The 21,642-nt window shown below is 37.5% G+C and overlaps 1 protein-coding gene across 1 annotated transcript in view; it reads left to right on the forward strand.

Moving 5' to 3' along the window:
- Positions 1 to 21,642, forward strand: part of luzp2 (leucine zipper protein 2) — a 97,917-nt gene that overhangs the window by 41,057 nt on the left and 35,218 nt on the right. The window contains exons 2-3 of the mRNA XM_058387761.1: positions 15,820 to 15,931; positions 19,361 to 19,431. Coding sequence (XP_058243744.1) covers positions 15,820 to 15,931; positions 19,361 to 19,431 — 183 coding nt within the window. The remainder of the gene's footprint in view (positions 1 to 15,819; positions 15,932 to 19,360; positions 19,432 to 21,642) is intronic.

Here is a 21,642-nt window from a genome sequence, read left to right on the forward strand (position 1 = left end):
ACACACACATGGTCAGTTCCACACACACGGTCAGTTCCACACACACACACACACACGGTCAGTTCCACACACACACACACACACGGTCAGTTCCACACACACACACACACACGGTCAGTTCCACACACACACACACACACACGGTCAGTTCCACACACACACACACACGGTCAGTTCCACACACACACACACACACGGTCAGTTCCACACACACACACACACACGGTCAGTTCCACACACACACACACACACACACACACACACACACACACACACGGTCAGTTCCACACACACACACACACGGTCAGTTCCACACACACACACACACACACACACACACACACGGTCAGTTCCACACACACACACACACACGGTCAGTTCCACACACACACACACACACACGGTCAGTTCCACACACACACACACACACACACGGTCAGTTCCACACACACACACACACACACACGGTCAGTTCCACACACACACACACACACACACACACGGTCAGTTCCACACACACACACACACGGTCAGTTCCACACAGTGTTTCTCCTCACATGCTGCAGGGTTATCAGCACCTCCAGGAGATAAACTAGTTTATAAAACAGTGGATCAGTGATGCTCCAGAAAAACCTGCCATGAGGTGAAACTCTGCCATGGACTGAACAGATCTGTGAAGAAAATATTTACAGAAAAATAGTTTATATTTCAGACGTTTGGGTTATATTTCATTTTATTTCTATTTAAACCGTATCCATTTACCAATTAAAATGGTGTAGTTATTAAAGAATTAAGAGTTTATATCCATTTCTATTTACATGTTTTGGGATGTCCACGAGCCAGGTTCCTTACAGTTCCTGATTTTTTGTTAGAACTCTGTCCAGAAGACAGCTGACGCTGGAGACTCCTTCCATAAGCGTTTAATAAATGTTTACTTTAATCCGTCCTTGTAGACGTCCCTGTGAATGATCTGTTGCTATGGAAACGATACAGTATTATAAAGAGCTCGGTCATTCTCAGGGCAGCTGCTACAGAGAATTAATCAACATCTCCTGACCAATCAGTATCCAGCAGCGATCAGCGCCGCAGTGTGATATATCCACACTACGATTCCTTCAGTCTGCTGCAGTCTGTCTCTCCGTCTCTCCTCTGAAGCTCAGAGCGTCTTCACCGTGTGTTTGCTGAAGATCCGCTTCAATTACATCCATCTCTCCCTCGCGCTCCTCTGTCTCAGCCAGCCCGACATCTGTAAAGATCGATCCCTCAAAGTGATTTGCTATTAACCTTGCTGTTATGGACTTATTCGGCCATCGGATTTATCCTGGCATTTCTTTTTTCCCTCTCAGCTTGAGAGAAAAATAACGGCTGGGATATTTATTCTAATCTTTAACTGTGGGAGGATCAATCCACAGGAAGCAGTGCGCTTAAATTGCTTTACAGGATTGACCGCTATAAAAGAGCTACGCTGACATTATTATTATTATTATTATTATTATTATTTCATCTCAGGTCATTTGTATAACATCAAATACATGACAGCCAAAAGTGTTGGGACACCCCTCCAGAATTCAGGTGTTGTTTTTCCTGAACTCAACCCCATAGAACACCTTTGGGATGAATTAGAGTGGAGACTGAGAAGAGAAATGGTCAAAAATTCCCATAAACACACTCCTAAACCTTGTGGAAAGCCTTCCCAGAAGAGTTGAAGCTGTTCTAGCTGTAAAGGGCGGGACAACTCCATATTACATTCATGTGCAGGTAAAGGCAGACGTCCCAAAACTTTTGGCAACAGAGTGCATCTGTAGTGTGAATAAGTCTGTAGTACCAAAACACTGCTGGAGTTAAATTTGCAAAAATGCGACAAGCTAGACAAGATAAGATCAAAGGGACGGTCAGTTTGGTCTCCTGGCTTTAAATACAGACTTTAAATTTTAAATGCGGAAACTGAGGGATAGAAAATACGGACTGGAGAATGAAATAACACTTATTTTTGGATGTCAAGTGTAAAATATTTGACATTAATAACTAAGTATGAAGGATTGAGTATTTCTCTTTAAATTGAGATGACAGTGATATAGATATAGACATGAAGCCATACGTAATACAGACAGTGTTTTAAAACGTTTAATTAAATTCGTTATATTTCTCTATTGAAATTGAAATCCTAACATCTTACAGATTGAATTTCTTTGCTGGTGATCGAAGCTCAAATTCAGTCAGTTGAGTAACATTTCCTCTTTCAGTATCTGAAAACAAATGAAAATTAATGCTACACAGATTGCCAATGAAGCAGGATGATTAGCGTCGCTTAGGTGAAGCGTACCGCCGGGACTCGGGTCAGTTGACGGCACTTTTATTGACCCGAAGCCGGGGCAGTTGAGAGTCTTCCTGTTTTCAGGGTCTGAAGTGAACAGCAGGTTTCTTCTCCGCTTCAGTGGAGCCAAGTGCCGTCTCTCTGCCCTGCTTATGAATTATACATGAGATCAGGTAGTTAAATCGTATAAAAAACTGTATCAGATCATATCTGGGTGATCTACTTTCTTATGTTGAGAGATGAATGCCTTAATGTTACGTCAAGGCCAGAATTAATGGCACCCTTTATTAAAAAAACCCAGCATTGCAGAGTCAGGGGGCAGAGACGGCTACAGAAATGCTGTATTTAAAAAAAAAAAGAAATATATATATATATATAAGAGCTTGGTGAGAAGATCAGGAGAAGAGAAAACACCATGATATACCACAGCATGGAAACAAAGGTCTGGAACATCAGTAGAGGAACATGAGAAGATATGTCACACATCCTGAGTCTGGTTATTACTGGGTTTTAGAGTGTGTGTGTGTTTGTGTTTATAAGAGAGAGACAGAAATTGAGTAAATTCTTTAATCACGCGAAAGTAAAATGGGGTAAAAACTTTCAAAAAACATACTGAAAAATATTTGCAATGTTTTAAAGCCATTCATAAATATTTCATGTCAAAATACATTTATATCATTTTAACAAACACAGTAATTATAATAGTGATATTAAATATATTAATATATATACTTTATATTAATGTATTAATAAATATATATTAATAAATAAGTAAAAACTATACTTTTTTAAGTATTATATTCAAGAAGCTTTATTGTCACTTCCCCCACATGTATCTGATGCAGTACAGAGTGAAATGAAACGTTTCTCCAGGACCTGGTGCTACAGAAACATACAACATAAAGATCAAACACAAACAACAACACAGAGCTAGGACTGGAGTTTGTCCAAGACACAGAAAGTGTGCAGCTAGGTGCAAACAGAGCAACGACAAGACAGTGCAGAAACAAGAAGTACAAAAAAGACAACACAAAAACACAGGACACTTAGCGCCGAAAAAAGAAAAAGAACGTGTGCAATGAAATGTAAATGAAATGAAATAAAATGAAATGATGTACAACTCTGAGACCTGACAATATGTATTGTGATTTACAATATAAAGTGATTAGCCTTTGTGTAGAAACGCGAGTCAGAAACGTTTAGAGAATTTTCATGTAAAATAAAATAATAAAATCAACAGTAATGAGTACCTTAACATCATTTCAGTAAAACAGCCTTAAACGAATCGTTTACGAGCCGGACGCCGCGCGCTGACCCACAAGGCTTCAGGACCCGCAGGAACGATGTCTCAGTAATTACTTTGGAGCTGGAAAAAAACTCCAGATTCACGGTGATGTGAAAGGCAGCGAGGTTCTCACCTGGGTCCTTTTAAATTACTTTCCCCAAATGGCAACTTGATAGGAATCACCCCATCTTTTAAAAGGCCAACCCAATCATACATAAAGTGACAGAAGTAATTCCCCAGCGCGGGGACGAGAACATCCAGCGGCCCCTCGCCAGCTGCTGAGGTTTTAACATTACCTTCGCTCGATGTCCAATTTGACAGAAGAGTCTCCACGCCGAGACGCCTCGGGATTATCCGGGGAGATCTTATTTTTTCGACATGTGAACTCTGGCGTCTGGTTTGTGAGGCTGTAAGTGGACGCTGATTGTTTCTTTGGGCTTCTTGTTTCTGCAGCTGGAAAAAAAAACCTTCAGTAAAAAGAAAAAATGTGTACAGTTTCCTCTGCTCCAGATGTTATAACACTGTACTGCCAAAAGTATTGGGACACCCCTCCAGATCATTGAGTTCCGGTGTTGTTTTTCAGGGGTTGGGCTCGGTCCCTTAGTTCCAGTGAAAGGAACTCTTAATGCTTCAGCTTCATACCAAGACATTTTGGACAATTTCATGCTCTTTGTGGGAACAGTTTGGGGATGACCCCTTCCTGTTCCAACATGACTGCACACCAGTGACCAAAGCAAGGTCCATAAAGACATGGATGAGTGAGTTTGGTGTGGAGGAACTTGACTGACATTATTATTATTATTATTATTATTATTTCATCTCAGATCATTTGCATAACATCAAATACATTACATAGCCAAAAGTGTTGGGACACCCCTCCAGAATTCAGGTGTTGTTTTTCCTGACCTCAACCCCATAGAACACCTTTGGGATGAATTAGAGTGGAGACTGTGAGCCAGACCTTCTCGTCCAATGTCAGTGCCTGACCTCACAAATGTGCTTCTAGAGGAACGGTCAAAAATTCCCATAAACACACTCCTAAACCTTGTGGAAAGCCTTCCCAGAAGAGTTGAAGCTGTTATAGCTGTAAAGGGCGGGACAACTCCATATTACATTCATGTGCATGGAAAGACAGATGTCCCAAAACTTTTGGCAATATGGTGTATATGAGTTCATGTCATTATTCAAGTTCAGACACTTTCTATAACTGTCTAATAAACTCATAACATGTTATAACACCTTCTTAGGACACTATTCTGTACAATATGATCAGTTCTTTTACTTATAATCAATCCTCGATTACATCTGTAATCTTCTTCACTGTAGGTTGAGGATATCATGCTAAGTATTTGCATTACCTCTATTTTATAACCTACACATAACTAATCTTTATCATATTATCGCTGTGTACTAAAATAAAAAGATGAGATGAGAAGAAAAAGAAGATTAATGACACTTTTTTTTTGTTGAACATACAACCATACACAAATCTTCACTCAGTGATATAAAGTTTCTTGGTGATTTAATGCTCAGTGACGGATGTTTGAGTCGATGAAAGGAGAATTTATAGCTCTGATATCATAAAAAGGAAAAATATTGCAATGAATAGAGAAAAAAAAGAGAGATGAGATGTTTAGAAGAGGTTTCAGGCTTGGTGTGTCGTCTTTCTCTGCAAATTAATTCGTTTGCGTGAAAACTAACCCGACGTTCGCGCTAGTCATTCATGCTGCTTAGCTTGCTCATGGAATTAATGACGTTCCGTAGCACTTCCTTCTGATTATCATAACTCTTCGGTCTATTAAGCAAGCTTTGAAGCAGTTAAGTTCTCAGGTTGTGAAGTTTGTGCTCTGTATGATTGATAATCCCTGTGGTGCTGGAAATGAGCGTGTGAACCCAGTGGAAATCTTCTGATCGTTATACTCAAGGAGATGATATTCGGTCTCACGCTGATTTCAGAGGATTTCAGGAGAAGTTCTCCCTTTATTCAGAGCAACTTACACACTCACAAACAAGACACATCTGTGCAGAGAACTGACCAGATCTTCTTCAGATAAAGGAGAAACCTGAGAGCTGAGAACTGGAGCTGGTTTACGATTCCAAGCTCGTCAGATGGTGTGATCTGGAAGTTCTCAGGGAGATTAAGGAATCTTCACATGGAGATTCAGCTCCAGGAATAAAGAGCATCTCAGTCTTACTGGGATTCAGGTTCAGATCTGTGATGAGATGTCAACCAGGCGTGAGGAGATCCGTGCAGAAAGACTGAGGAAACTTGAAGAAGGATAGGATCGATATGGCATGAGAAAAAAAAAAACAGATAGAGAGAGAGAGAGAGAGAGAAGAGCAAGAGCAAGAGTTTCAATAATTCCAGCTCTGATAATGATGAGATTCAGAATGGATCCATGAATCTGCTTTGATCAGGCATACGTAGACCCTCTTGATGTGGAATGGAGAACATATTCAGAACCTTCAGAACCTTCAGCTCATCTAGGGGCAGGCGAACTTCAGTCTGATGAAAGTGAATGTTTGGATGGTGCTCTATGATGGACAGATGATATCCCATCCAACGTCCATCACCATCTTCACCAGCATGATGCTTCAGATTACTGAAGATGAATGAAAACATGAGTTTTTTGCTAGTTGTGAGATCAGGGCAGATTCTGAGGCAGAGGCAGGTAGTGGTCAAGCTCTCACTGTGGTGATTATTTCAAGATTTTGAAGCAGCTGAGAAAAGTGGACCATTTTCTTGAGCAGCACTTTGGAAAATTTAGCAAAAAGGGCTAAGGATAGTGGCGAAGAAATCATGACATCAGAAAGACACAAACTCTACAAGATTTAATCAATGGAGCAGCCAATCAGGTGTTGAACCTGTAGAGGTCAGTGGAGCAGTGATGAAGGCTACGGTGGACACTCTGTGGGATACTAGGCTAGGTTTTTTACATGCTCCTCATTTGCTTGACATCGTGGGGTTAGGCAGTGACGGTTGTTCACACACCAGCTGCTCTTTTTTGTTGTTATTGTTTTTTAAATTGATCTAATTGTTATTCAGCTTTTGTTCTAATTCTCAGTGGCCGTGTAAAACGATCCCAGATGGTCCTGATACACATGTAAACAAATATATTCATACCAAGCCACTAAGGAGCCCTCTGTGAATTCTAAGTGGCTTTGAGTAAAGTAGCAGATGATGACACACAGAGAGACACACAGCCGTGAGAGATAACACGTGCTCCTCGATGAGGAACTACAGAGGAACTATAGAGGATCAAGAGAGGAACTAAAGAGGAAGTAGAGAGGATCTATTCAAGATCTAGAGTGGAACTAGAGAGGATCTAGAAAGGAAATATAAAGGAACTAGAGACGATCTTGAGTGGAACTAGAGAGGATCTAGAAAGGAAATATAAAGGAACTAGAGACGATCTTGAGTGGAACTAGAGAGGATCTAAAGAGGAACTAGAGAGGTTAGTGTGCATGATGTGGATTACAGTTCTTGAAGTGAAGTGGATTCAGTTTGTCTTGGAGTCCAGTTTTTAAGATTATGATGTGAGATGATCTCAATAAGATCTTCATGTAATTATAAAACAGACTGTGTGGGAATTTTAGGTTATAGTAGATGATGATGATGATGATGATGTGAGAAAAGAAAAGGCTTCTTGTCAAGCTGATATGTGGCCGTCATTTCTAAAGCTAAATAAAGTAAAATTAAAATCCTCTGACTGTGGCTGAATGAACTGGCTCGTGATCGGTGACGTGTGAAAGAGCCGCACCCCGCCGTCTAATCCCAGTCAGACCAGTGAGCCAGTTTAAAGTGGATTCGCTTCAGTGGCTCTGTTGAAGGACACGAGCTTCCCTGCTGCGCACTCTCGGTTTCAGAATTTCATCGCCTCAGAGTCGCCAAAAATACACGACTTTTCACATTAATTACAGAGATTTTTATTTTTCTTGTTTGTTACAATGAATCGGATTCTGTATCTATTTTAGTGTTTTAGATAACTGAACTGAAGGAGATCTGACAGAGCATCTCATCAGACTCTGATGGACACCACCCGGGCCGAGGTTAGGTGTCATGAAAAAATTCTGCAGGGATTCTTTTTTCTTTTTGAGCCACGAAAGGTCGTCCTTTCGCTCGACTCGATCTGTCCGTTCTCATGTTTTATCTGGCCGGCTCCAGTCGATACAGGTATCTGTGGCTAATGGAAAGGAATTGATTTTTAATGTTCCCTCCTGTCTCTTCATGCTGGGAATCCATGTGACACAATTACAATGCTGAGTCTGTGAATGAATCCATCACTGCCACCCGGGTTCACGAGAATCCGACCAACCGAGTCCGGGAGAAATCCAGCAGTTATTTTCTAGGGATCTCTTTCAAGATGGACAGGATAAATAATTCTTACTTGTGAAACAGTACAAGCTCTTGTTTTCTCTCTTGTCATTAATTACGTTTTCTTTTAAGATCCAAAAAAAAACGTCGTTACTCAGCGATATCAGGATATTGGATTGATCATGGAATTGCATCGCAAGCTTTTTTTTTTTACAGGCAAATAATATATTATTTATAACACAGTAAATCAAAAAGTGTGCCTTTTAAAATGTGCGCTGTGGGTTGGAAGCTATTAGCTGGTGTGGAGAACATGGCACGCTCTGCTGCGTTTGGACAGGCTGGGGTAATTTTTAAATCTATATCAACATCATTTTTCCTCTGATTGATTGCGTCGCAACAAACACATGTGATTTGTGAAGCTTTTAAGCCGCGCATTTGTGATCTCACTGCTGGCCGGCGATGGATTTGTGTTTCTGAAGCCTGTATTTACTTCCTTTTCTCCTGCATACAAAGAGGTTCAGGGATATTTGGGTAATTCCATGATTGGAGGGTGATGTAGCTGCTATAATTCTTATTATTTATTTATTTACCTGAAGTTAATTCTTTCCCTCATTTTCCATTGAAAACAGCTGCACTTATATTGTCAAAAGTATTGAGTTCAGGTTTTTCAGGGGTTGGACTCGGCCCCTTAGTTCCAGTGAAAGGAACTCTTAATGCTTCAGCTTCATACCAAGACATTTTGGACAATTTCATGCTCACAACTTTGTGGGAACAGTTTGGGGATGACCCCTTCCTGTTCCAACATGACCGCTTCTATCAGGATGATATCCTGTGTATGGAGTTTATGGTGATGTTTGATTTGAGGATTGTGTACCATGGTGACAGTGTTGGTGGTAGATAAAAAGGTGTTACTGATTCAGACGGTGTACAGAGGAGTTATACACTGCCTTCGAACATCCCCAAGTCAGTAAAACACTCCTCCATGAGTAAGTCACTCCACACACACTCCCCAATGAGAAACTCTGACCATTTATCCTCCACAAAGCAATAACGGAAAAGAGAAGAAGCTACAGGAAAAGAAGAATCTACGTGTTTAACAGTAACAAGCTACTACTATAGAGCAAGACGTGTTCATCCTAGGGAGCAATAAATTGGATGCTTTAAATATGCAACTATAGGATTATAACTAGAAATATCTCTGACACATTATTATTATTATTATTACTATTGTGTGTGCGTGTGTGTGTAGAGTTGTCTTATTGTCTGTCTCACTAAGAGACAGGTAGAAACGTTGCACTGAGCCTTTTTAAAATGTCTTACCCTTACATGCATATTTATAAATATAATATCAGAGGAAGATAAATGGCGTCCCACTGGCTTCGTCCTGTGACTCCAGCCGCATCCAGAACGGTTTCTTTAACAATAAAAAATGCATGTGTCTTTGAGGTAGGGCAAATCCAATCCCCCGCGGCCGCAGGGCGATAATTACATTGTGCAACCATGGCTAGCAGAGGAACATAAGAGAGCCGCATGCCGGATAGCGAGAGAACGTCGATGTGCTGTTAGTATGCTTGACTGTGCACTAATGCTGTTTTCTTTCACACTGTAAGACGAATTCACCCGAGTCGAGCCGAGCACTCGCATCTCGCAGGGTTCTCTCCGCTCTCCGGTGGACCTACGATAATAAAATATTCTTCCAGACTTCTTCCTGGCCTGTGGGAACCTGTGAAGTTTGAGTTGAGACAATCCGGGTTGCCAGATCTTGATCATTATTTTACCCCACGTTCTGAATCTCATTATGAATCTGCTCCTGATTGGATAATTGCATTAATAAAAGAGATCTGTTCCTGTTAAACTATATATAAAATATCATTCCAGCCACTGAGAAATATATTTTTCTAGCAGAACCACAAAGAAAGGAAGAAATATTTATTGCTCTCATATCTATAGTTTTCCTCCCCTTTCCCAAAGGTGATCATTGTTTACCGCCCCTGCTATAGTTTATCCGATGCACACCGAGCTCGAGGCTGTAGCTCATACTCCAAATGTATGTTTTGTGACCTTTCTCCAACTCGCCAATACAACTATCCATATTGGATTTTTTTCCACCACACCTCTGGTGACAAAACACATCCGCCTCCTCGGTGGGTAAAAAGCAAGCAAACAATTTATGGGTCTATTTTTGACAGAGTAGCTCCCTAGCTGTGGAAAAAGGAAAAACAAATATATATACATACACTATATTGCCAAAAGTATTCGCTCACCCATCCAAATAATCAGAATCAGGTGTTCCAATCACTTCCATGGCTACAGGTGTATAAAATCAAGCACCTAGGCATGCAGACTGTTTTTACAAACATTTGTGAAAGAATGGGTCGCTCTCAGGAGCTCAGTGAATTCCAGCGTGGAACTGTGATAGGATGCCACCTGTGCAACAAATCCAGTCGTGAAATTTCCTCACTCCTAAATATTCCACAGTCAACTGTCAGCTGTATTATAAGAACGTGGAAGTGTTTGGGAACGACAGCAACTCAGCCACGAAGTGGTAGGCCACGTAAACTGACGGAGCGGGGTCAGCGGATGCTGAGGCGCATAGTGCGAAGAGGTCGCCAACTTTCTGCAGAGTCAATCGCTACAGACCTCCAAACTTCATGTGGCCTTCAGATTAGCTGAAGAACAGTGCGCAGAGAGCTTCATGGAATGGGTTTCCATGGCCGAGCAGCTGCATCCAAGCCATACATCACCAAGTGCAATGCAAAGCGTCGGATGCAGTGGTGTAAAGCACACCGCCATGGGCTCTAGAGCAGTGGAGACGCGTTCTCTGGAGTGACGAATCGTGCTTCTCCATCTGGCAATCTGATGGACGAGTCTGGGTTTGTAAAACCCATGAATGTAAAAATTCCCATAAACATTCCCTAAACCTTGTGGACAGCCTTCCCAGAAGAGTTGAAGCTGTTATAGCTGCAAAGGGTGGACCGACGTCATATTGAACCCTATGGATTAGGAATGGGATGTCACTTAAGTTCATATGCAAGTCAAGGCAGGTGAGCGAATACTTTTGGCAATATAGTGTATATATATATATATATAAAATACTGTGCACTGAGCAGCAGTTACCGGAATTTTCTCCAATACATAATTACGGAAAAGCCAGAGTCTGGAAAATAATACATAATTGAGAAGCATTGAGAAGAAAGAAAGAACAGATCATTGGCTCAAACTGGCTGCAATGGAGATGAAACTCCCCTCCCACTGAGCGCTAATGCCTTCCTTTTAATAGATAGTCTTTTTTTTTAATCTTTTTTTAATCAAGGTCTATTCTTGCTATTGATGCTAAGAATCTGTAATTGATTTTCTTCCCATAACGATAGTAGCGTTATCGTTTCTATAGTAACAATGTAATTGTTGGTAAATGTTTAAAGCTGCTGTACTGAGAGTGATGGACATCCTGCCGTATTTAATGTAGCTATAAATGGATAAATAGTGTTCGCAGGAAGCTGGGTTGTGTTCTATTCTTTAACTAAATGCTACACAGAGGATTAAAACAGCTTACTCGTTTAAACCCGAACCTAATTTGCGCAGTTTAAAATAATTTGTGTCTGATTTTTTGATATATTACATTATGACACGCTGTATAATGTCACAAAAAACAAATCAGCGAAGATATTTATGATGCAAATTAGAGCAAATTAATGTGAGTAGGTTTTTTTATTTTCCACGAAGGCCCAGAGGACTGACGTTCATGATTCTATCACAAATCTTTAATCCTTTCACAATAAATCACACACCTACAGCAGCTATATTATTAAATAATCCCTAAGTGTAAGCTGTGAGACATTTTGTTTACGTCTGAGGAGCTGTGACTGCGTGTCAGCGAGCTGCCAATTCTCCGCTGGAAATCCCATCAGTCCTGAGGACCATGAGCTGGATATAAACACAACCACACGCTGCTCCGCTCATAACACACAGCTGTGGAGGCAGGAGCTGAAAACACACACCACGCATCCAGAGAACGGCCTGTTATACACAAACCTCGCAATTTACATCAAAAATGTTGTTTTTTGCCTTCGGTGCTTTAGTTCTTCATCCCTGATGATGAAGATGAGATGATGTTAATGTCTTGGGCAACTTGCTGACATGGTTAGTTCCTTAATAAACACTTTTAAAATTCCTACAGTGGGTGAAACGTTGGAGGGGCTAATGACTGAGCAACCAAAACAACAACCTGATAAATACACAAACAAAAACCATATCTATAAAAAAAAAATGTATACACTATATTGCCAAAAGTTTTGGGACGTCTGCCTTTCCATGCACATGAGTGTAATATGGAGTTGTCCCGCCCTTTACAGCTATAACAGCTTCAACTCTTCTGGGAAGGCTTTCCACAAGGTTTAGGAGTGTGTTTATGGGAATTTTTGACCGTTCCTCTAGAAGCACATTTGTGAGGTCAGACACTGATGTTGGACGAGAAGGTCTGGCTCACAGTCTCCACTCTAATTCATCCCAAAGGTGTTCTATGGGGTTGAGGTCAGGACTCTGTGCAGGCCAGTCAAGTTCCTCCACACCAAACTCCCTCATCCATGTCTTTATGGACCTTGCTTTGGTCACTGGTGTGCAGTCATGTTGGAACAGGAAGGGGTCATCCCCAAACTGTTCCCACAAAGAGCATGAAATTGTCCAAAATGTCTTGGTATGAAGCTGAAGCATTAAGAGTTCCTTTCACTGGAACTAAGGGGCCGAGTCCAACCCCTGAAAAACAACACCTGAACTCAATGATCTGGAGGGGTGTCCCAAGTTTATTTTGGCAATAAACTTTACAGCAACATACCCGCTATCGGTTTGTTTTTCTGAGTGTTTAAAGGAAACATCAGGCCTCAAAAACATCAGCACAAAGTCCTCTGTCCTACTGAAAGTGGAGACTCCTTCCATACAAACGAAACAGGAAACTTCACTATGTCCACAAACGGACATTTCTTTTCATGTACTTCTCCGAGCTGTTAGCATAGAAACAAGTGCTGAACAAACAGACCTCAGAATTTATTTCACAACACTCTGATATATTTAGTTTCTGACAGGAAATAATAACAAGCGTGACGTTCTGACATAGCAGAGCTCTCGTTAAACCACGTTTCTCGTCTTTACCGTCACGTGAGAGATGACATGACGTCACCTCTAACGTCTAATGTCTACCACAGATCTTCCATCTTGTTCAGATAATAAACTTGATATTGAAGAAGAATCAGAATGAAATAAGATTGTCTGGTGTTTATTGGCAGTAAGTAGAAAAAAAACATCAGTTTGAATGAAACCTACATGCTAATTAAGTAATATTCTTACAAATACGCCTCATTAATTAGTGACCTTTCACATGTCTTTGATATTCTGTATATAATTTGATACTCTGAGACTACAAAGTGAGAATATTTTAGCATTTTAATCGTTCTCTGTCTCTCAGTCTTCCGTCTCAGACTCATAAACACAGTCTTCACGTCACCTTATATAACAGCAGTGAGGAATAAAATACTTTATTTAGTCCAGTAACACAGTTTAAATGTGCTTTCACACACCGTATTTACAGACTGTACCGCATTAAAGGACCTTATTACTGTAATAACATGGTAATAAAGCTGTAATATACAGAATTAATCACTTGATTAATAAAACTGGGAGGTAAAACTATTTATTTGAAGCTAAGTTTGGCAATTTATTTATTTATTTAACTAAAAACAGTTATGCAATGTTCTCTAGCTATCCTGCTATTTTTAGTACAGCATAAAGAAATGTAATTTTTTTTGTAGACATTAATTTGTAATCACTCAATCCATTTTTTTATTTATTATATTATATTATATTATATTATATTATATTATATTATATTATATTATATTATATTATATTATATTATATTATATTATATTATATTATATTATATTATATTATATTATATTATCCAGGATTTTCTGTTCAAATAAAATGTTTGCTTTAATGAATAGTTTTTTTTTAAAAATCTATTTATTTAGGATTATTTTCTTTTATCTTTTATAAGTTTTGTAGGTGTGTATTTGGCTGTGGGCGGGGCCAAGGACATTTATTTATTTATCACATTTCCCCAAAGCAAGGCAAAGCTCTTTTATAAATGAAATAAAATCTATAAAAGAGAATGAAATCATGAGATTTTATGATTTATATTCAAATTCCAAAAAAAGAAAAGAAAAGAAAAGAATAAAGTGAGATAATGGAAGTAACAAATATGAAAAAATAAATGTTTAACTAAAAAATGGATAAATAAATGTATTAATTAACACAAAGCTAATAATAATAATAATAATAAAAATAATAATAATAATAATAATAATAATAATAATAATAATAATAATAATAAATTGAAGCAGCAGTAAAGCTGTAGATGGAAGTAACAAATATGAAAAAATAAATGTTTAACTAAAAAATGGATAAATAAATGTATTAATTAACACAAAGCTAATAATAATAATAATAATAATAATAATAATAATAATAATAAATTGAAGCAGCAGTAAAGCTGTAGAGTTTATGTATAAATAATTTTTCACTTCGTTTAAACACAAATCCTAGCAGGAATTCTGCAGATATCAACATCTCAGTTAAACCTGATTGAACATTTACAGAATAAAATGTAGGAGCGGAGTGAAAAGCAGGCGAGGACAAAGCCGACCCCGTGGTCAGCGGAGCCCAAGGCCGGCCGAGCGCTGGTCTGATTTCATGTGTTTGTGATTTGTATTCAGCGGAGAGACGAGAGAAAAGCTCAGTGTGATGACCGGCACTCCCATGGACTTCCGGCTGCTTTCTGTCTTTCATTATTTTATTTTTTTTCTTCTTTCTTTTTGCATCCCATGTGTGTGTCTTTGCCTTTGTGTGAATAAACGTCCTGCATAAAGGAAAACTTTTCTCATTATATTAAAAGAAAACTCTCAAGAGTCTGCTTTTTCTGCATCTTTTTGCTTTTTTTTCTGACAGAAGAGCTTTTTAAAGTTTATTAAAAATTAACACGCCCGCGCCGTTTCTATAGCAACCGCCCATTCACAGAGACTCACAGTCTTATTGATAATAATTATTCATTATTTATGGAAGGAGTCTCCAGTGTCAGCTGCATCGTACAACATTTTTCTACATATCACTGATATATTTTCCAGCATAAAAAAATAATATTTTCAATAATTCTGCTCGTCTAAATAAAATATTTATTAAATGTTGTTTTTTTAAAAAAAGAATAATATTTACATTATTCCAGAATATTCATGCAGACAGAAGATTTTATTTATTTTATTACTTATATAATCATTTGTAATCATGCAAATGTGTTTTGATTAAACCCTGTTTTTTTAAAATTATAATTAAAGTTAATTTCATTTAACTGGTATAAAATGATAAATGAAAGAGTATTTATACTAATCCTTTTTATTATATTATATTACATATTAATTATGTTTAATTTGCCACAATGTACAGAATATTAGAATTTATTTCACTTGTTAATTATATATTTATTTATTTTTTATTATTTCCATATACAATTTAAATTTTTACATGATGTGTAAATTAATACAGATAATTTTTTATTTTCAATTTATAATTAAATTAGACTTCAAAATATATATTTACTATAAAATGAGTACATGTCGATTCCACACAGCTTGTACAATTGATTGATTGATTGTAATTAATCAATCAATCAATAAATCAATCAGTCAGTCAGTCAGTCAGTCAATTAATTAATTAATTATTGAGGTGAATTCCGGTCCAGTTGTGAGTCGTGAGCTTTCCTCTCTACATGATGTTCTCTGCCCAATCGTCTCAGCAGCCTGGAAGCCACACAGACTCATGAAAGAGTTAAAAAGGTTCTGCTTTTCTTTTCCTCTGTAGCTATGAAGTGCTGGAGAAGAAGCTGAAAGAGGCGTTCACAGAAAGAACAGGGATCTTACGCCAACTCTCCAAAACCTCCAAGGAGCTGGACAGCATAAAGGGCAACCTGCAGGTGAGAACAGACCTTTAACTTCAGAACCAAACTCACCAATCAGCTTCAGCTGTGTGGACACAAGCTCCGCCCACTCGCCCCTCAGTTACACCTCATATGCCTAAGAGACACCCCAATTCACCCTAAAAAAAACATCGCATTTGCATGAAACAAGCCGTGATTTATTATCTTATTAGTTTATTTATTTATTTATTTATTTATTTATTTATTTATTTATAAATAAATAAATAAATAAATAAATAAATAAATAAATAAATAAAATTAAATAAAATACAAAAAACATCACATTTTCATAAAACAAGCCCTGATTTATTAATTTATTTATTGATTTAATTTATTTATTGATTTATTTATTCATGGATTAATAAATAAATGAATAACATTAAATAAATAAATAAATAAATAAAATACAAAAGACATTGCTTTTGCATAAAACGCCTTTATTTATTAATCAATTTATTATTGATTTATTGATTTATTAATTAATTAGACTTCAAAATAAACATTTAATATCAAATTAACCTATTTTATTGTTTGTTTGTTTATTTATTTATTTAATTATTCATTTATTTACTTATTTGTTTATATAATACCTGATTCAGCTGTTCTAATTTATGCAGCAGCGATAATATAGAAGTGAAGAATTGAGTAGGACACAGAAGCACTCAGATACGAGCAAAGAAGAAATAACAAAAAAAAAATTCAAATAAAAAAATGTATTTATTAGTTTTTTCTTTGTATTTATTTTCTTTCCTTCTTCTTGTTTCAATCTCTCTTGCAATATCTCTGCAATACCCCCCCCCCCAAAAAAAACAACTCTAATTCCAAAAGGGGGCGGGGCTTGGGGATAAGATTAAATGTCCTGAGATAAGGATGGATGATCTTTTGTAGTCTTTATTAATATATATTTTTTTACATGTAAAGGTTTTGTTAATGTTTTAGAATTTATTTATTTATTTATTTACTTTTTAAACACATCACCTCCATCACATGTAAATTCTTGTTTTCAGAAACGCAGGGATGTTTTGACTTTCCCCCAAACCTTCATCCCGGAGTGTGTAAAAGTCCGAGCTGCCGCTTCGCTCATTACTCAGTCAGTGACCTTTTCCTGATCCGGATCTGAGATTTAGTGCAGAATGTCCCTCAGAATATAAATCACAGCTCTGTTCCAAAAAAGAACAAAATCTCAACCGATTAAATCTAAAAGAGAACAAAAATAAATAACGCTCTAAATCTAAAAGTCATATGAAAATATTTCAGATCATATTTTAATAAAAATAGTACAATAATAATAATTATTATTTATTTATTTTGTGGCTTTTAAAATACATTATTAATTTTAAAGCTTTTGAATTTTTTTTTAATTTTAAAGTAATTTTTTAAATTAGCATTTGAAGTACTTTCTAAGAATTGTATTGATATGTGGTATTTAAATAATAAATAAATAAATGAATAAATAAAAGCATGCTTGAAATGAAAATATTTCAAATCATATTTTTAATAAGAGATCATTTAAAATACTAAAATAAAATAAAATAAAATTATTAAGATAAAATATTATTTACAGAAATCTTATCATTTTTAATGGCTATTAATAAAATTTTTATTTTTGAATGTTTTAAAATATATTTTTAAAACACAAGAGTCACCATTTTTTTAATTAGTATTTGAGGTACTTTCTAAAAACAATTTTTTGCTATGCAATATATATTTATTTATTTATTTATTTACTTATTTATTTTTTATTTATTTATTTGATTGTAAAGTTATTTCTAATGGATATTTTAAATAAAATGAATACAGATGTTAACAGTGTATAACATTTTTAGTTGAGAAGTGTCTGAAACTGAATTTCAAACTACAAATAAATAAACAAATAAACAAACAAACAAACAAACAAATAAATAAATAAATAAATAAATAAATAAATAAATAAAAGCACATCTGAAATGGAAAGAGACGTGTTTTAAATGAATTTTTATTATAAGATTAATGTTAATGTTCAGCTGCTACTGGTCTGACCACATGACCTCGTGGCTCCTTTGTGAAATGTTCTTGTCATTACAGTGAGGGCTTCAGGTGTCGCTCAGGTTTCATTAGCAGAGCGTTGGGCATTAAAGCTCTTGGCGCGACACAGTGGTGTTTTTAGCATGAGCTGGATGGAGAAAGTTTCATCACAGCGCCTGTTTGTGTGACAACATGAACCTTCAGCATTGGCTGTTCCTCCTGAGTCTCTGAATCTCTCAGGAAGCTTCTCGGTGTTTAGCGTGGGATTTTTCTGGGACTTCAGCCAAAGCGCTGTAGAGCTCTGAGACGGCGTGAGACTCTGATCCATGTCCTGCTGGATCTGCTGGAAAACAGTGACGACGATCAGCGGTAACCTTTTAATCCAGATAAATGGTCCACATCTGACCTTTCTGTAGCCGCGCCCATGTCCGTCCTGTTCATTTGTTTACAGCCAGACTGAGATGCTTCTAATCTTCATGAAACTTCTGATGAGGAGCTTCATTTATTTCGTCCCATCATGGACGTTATCTCACTGGTGTTGAAAATGTTTAAATGAAATCTTCCTCTTCCTCTTTTGGTAAATTCTGGGCTCTGATTAGTGGTCAGCTGTTGATTAATTCTCCATGGCAGCAGCTCTGACAGTAGTGCAGGTTTATTCATAATGAATGCACTCGTATCTAATACCTTATTGTTACTATAGCAACAGATCATTCACTGAGACATGTACAAAGGATGCTGCATTTTATACAGAGATTTTTAAAAAATCACTGAATTTCTGTGAGTAAAAATGTGTTTCTGTATAAAACATGAAAAAAGCTGGAACTTGAAGTTTTCCCACATCTTCAGGACATGTCTTTACGGTTTCCATGGTACCGAGCTGTGATTTATTTTGTCTTGTTGACGAAATAAAAGTTGAAGAGAGAATAAAGAGAGACTGGTGAGGGAACAAGTGTTTATAGCTGCTATAAAGGAAGTTTTGTTGATGTTCCATAACGTTCAATGTAACTATACATGGATGAAATGTAGGATTTGTTACTTTAATAAATAAATATGTTATAATTATTGTTAAAACCTCAGGTGAGAAAATGTACAGCTACATGAACTACACAACTCTATAATCAGTCACTTGCGTTAAAAGTGAGGAATTATAGAATTTATGAATTGGAAATTTTCAGATTTTTCTTTACAATCTAAAAAGAAATTGATAATCAGAATTAAAGCAGTTTTGTTTGTTGTGTGTTATTAAGTGGAGATGTGAGTAGAATTCTCTCTCCATTTCCTTTCAGGTGACTCAAAATAATAACAAACGCTTCTGTTCTGTTTATTATTTAGCATCGAATCTGAAAGTCATCTGAACATCAATCAATCATCAGCAACAAAGAAACAAACATCTTTCACTGCATCCTTTAATTCTGATTTCAGTCGATGAAGAATGAAGACTCGCTGCCCAAGAAGGATGTCCAAAGGATTCTGGAGCTGAGCCACAAACAAAGGTACAGAAATACCATCACTATCTAGCAGATAAAGAGTGTTCTGGACTCTGATTGGTCAGAAGAGAAGGTGTTGATTCTGCAGCTCAGGTTTGTGGAAACAGCTCATTCACAGGAACATTAATGGTTGTTGCTGCAATTTTTTGATGTTTATTAAAAGGAAATGTTTATTTAGCATTTTTGGAAAGAGGTGTCCTGCGTCAGCACTTTCTTAATACACTATACTGCCAAAAGTTTTGGGACACCCCTCCAAATCATTGAATGTATGCTTCAGCTTCATACCAAGACATTTTGGACAATTTCATGCTCTTTGTGGGAACAGTTTAGTTTCCTGTTCCAACATGACTGCACACCAGTGACCAAAGCAAGGTCCATAAAGACATGGATGAGTGAGTTTGGTGTGGAGGAACTTGACTGGCCTGCACAGAGTCCTGACCTCAACCCCATAGAACACCTTTGGGATGAATTAGAGTGGAGACTGTGAGACAGACCTTCTCGTCCAACATCAGTGCCTGACCTCACAAATAACCACGCTTCTTGTTCATGTTATCGCTGTAAAGGGCGGTTCAACTCCATATTACATTCATGTGCATGGAAAGGCAGACATCCCAAAACTTTTGGCAACAGAGTGTATTTGCGGTTTCTCAGTAATGTGACGAGCTGCACTGTTTATTTTGTTTTCATAACTTAAATAGAGAGAATAAAGAGGCTGGTGAGGGAAAGACTGTTTATAGCTGCTATAACAACAGTGAAATTGGTTCATGGAACATTAAAGGTAACGATAAATGGATAAAAATGTGTGAGGTGTCATTCTTATATGTGTAAAGGTTGGACATTGGAATAAAATAATAATAATATAAGAATATAAGATAAAATAATCAGCTTTGGTGCTCAGAGTAACGCTGCTTCATCACACCAAGACATCATTAGTATGACATCATCACAAGCATCTAATTAAAATATCTGAGCTGCAGTTTGAGAAACACTTTATTTTATTTTTTTTGAGTTTGAGGGTACTGCTTTTGTTTGTTTTTTTGCCCAGTCAGCTTTTAGCTCATGACTGTAGAGAGACAGGAGAATGGTCCAGCGCGACATCACAGCACAGTCCTCTGGTTTGTGTTAGAAAACTCTTTTTTCCAAAGTCATCAGATTTATAATGGCCTCCACAGACACAGAGAAATACAGCAGATTAAAATCATGACCTTTTGTCCGACGCGAACCCAGCGAGAGCCCCGCCTCCGGTAACCGCTAGCAACCAAATGCTGTGTGTTATTAGCTTGTGCTGAATCACGTCGTGAAGAACTCTTTGAGTCGAGATTTGTTGGGCTTGAAAATGTGAGCGTTATAGAAATGTGAATAAAATCTCAAAGCATGAAAAACTCTAAGGATAAAACGGTGCAGAATGACGGCATCCTCACGGGACAGAAAAACCTCCTCATTACCTCAAGGTCGCATGCTGAAGCTTCCTTTAATCCCAGATCTGTAGTTTGAGGAGATTTCATACTGTATAGAATCTGATACAGAGAACACATTATCATACATTACACTGGTGTAACGTTCAGAAGACACCGCCTGAAACAGAGATCACCTCGATCACCCGCTGACAGAGAATTAGACCTGGATGCAGGATCAGGAAAAGAGCACCTTTAATTAACAAAGATAAAAAATAACAAAAGACTTACACAAAACAGAACCACAATCTGAGAAACCAAACAATGACTGACCATGACTGATACAACAGACTGATATTTATACAACGATCAGCCATAACATTCTGACCACTGACCAGTGAAGTGAATAAGACTGATGATCTCCTCATCATGGGACCTGTTAGTGGGTGGGATATATTAGACAGGAAGTGAACATTTTGTCCTCAAAGTTGATGTGGTAGATGCAGGACAAATGGACAAGCCTAAGGATTTGAGTGAATTTGACCAAAAGGGCCAAATTGGACCAGAACATCTCCAAAACTGCAGCTCTTGTGGGGTGTTCCCGGTCTGCAGCGGTCAGTATCTATCAAAAGTGGTCCAAGGAAGGAACAGTGGTGAACCGGTGACTACCGGCATCTATGGCGGCCAAGACTTGGCCAGGGTCTATTGACTTGGCCTTCAAATTCCCCAGATCTCAATCTAATCCAGCATCTGTGGGATGTTCTGGACAAACAAGTCTGATCCATGGAGGCCCCACCTCACAACTTATAGGACTTAAAGGATC

The sequence above is a fragment of the Hemibagrus wyckioides genome, linkage group LG04 (genome assembly GCF_019097595.1).
Source record: "Hemibagrus wyckioides isolate EC202008001 linkage group LG04, SWU_Hwy_1.0, whole genome shotgun sequence".
Classification (NCBI taxonomy): Eukaryota; Metazoa; Chordata; class Actinopteri; order Siluriformes; family Bagridae; genus Hemibagrus; species Hemibagrus wyckioides.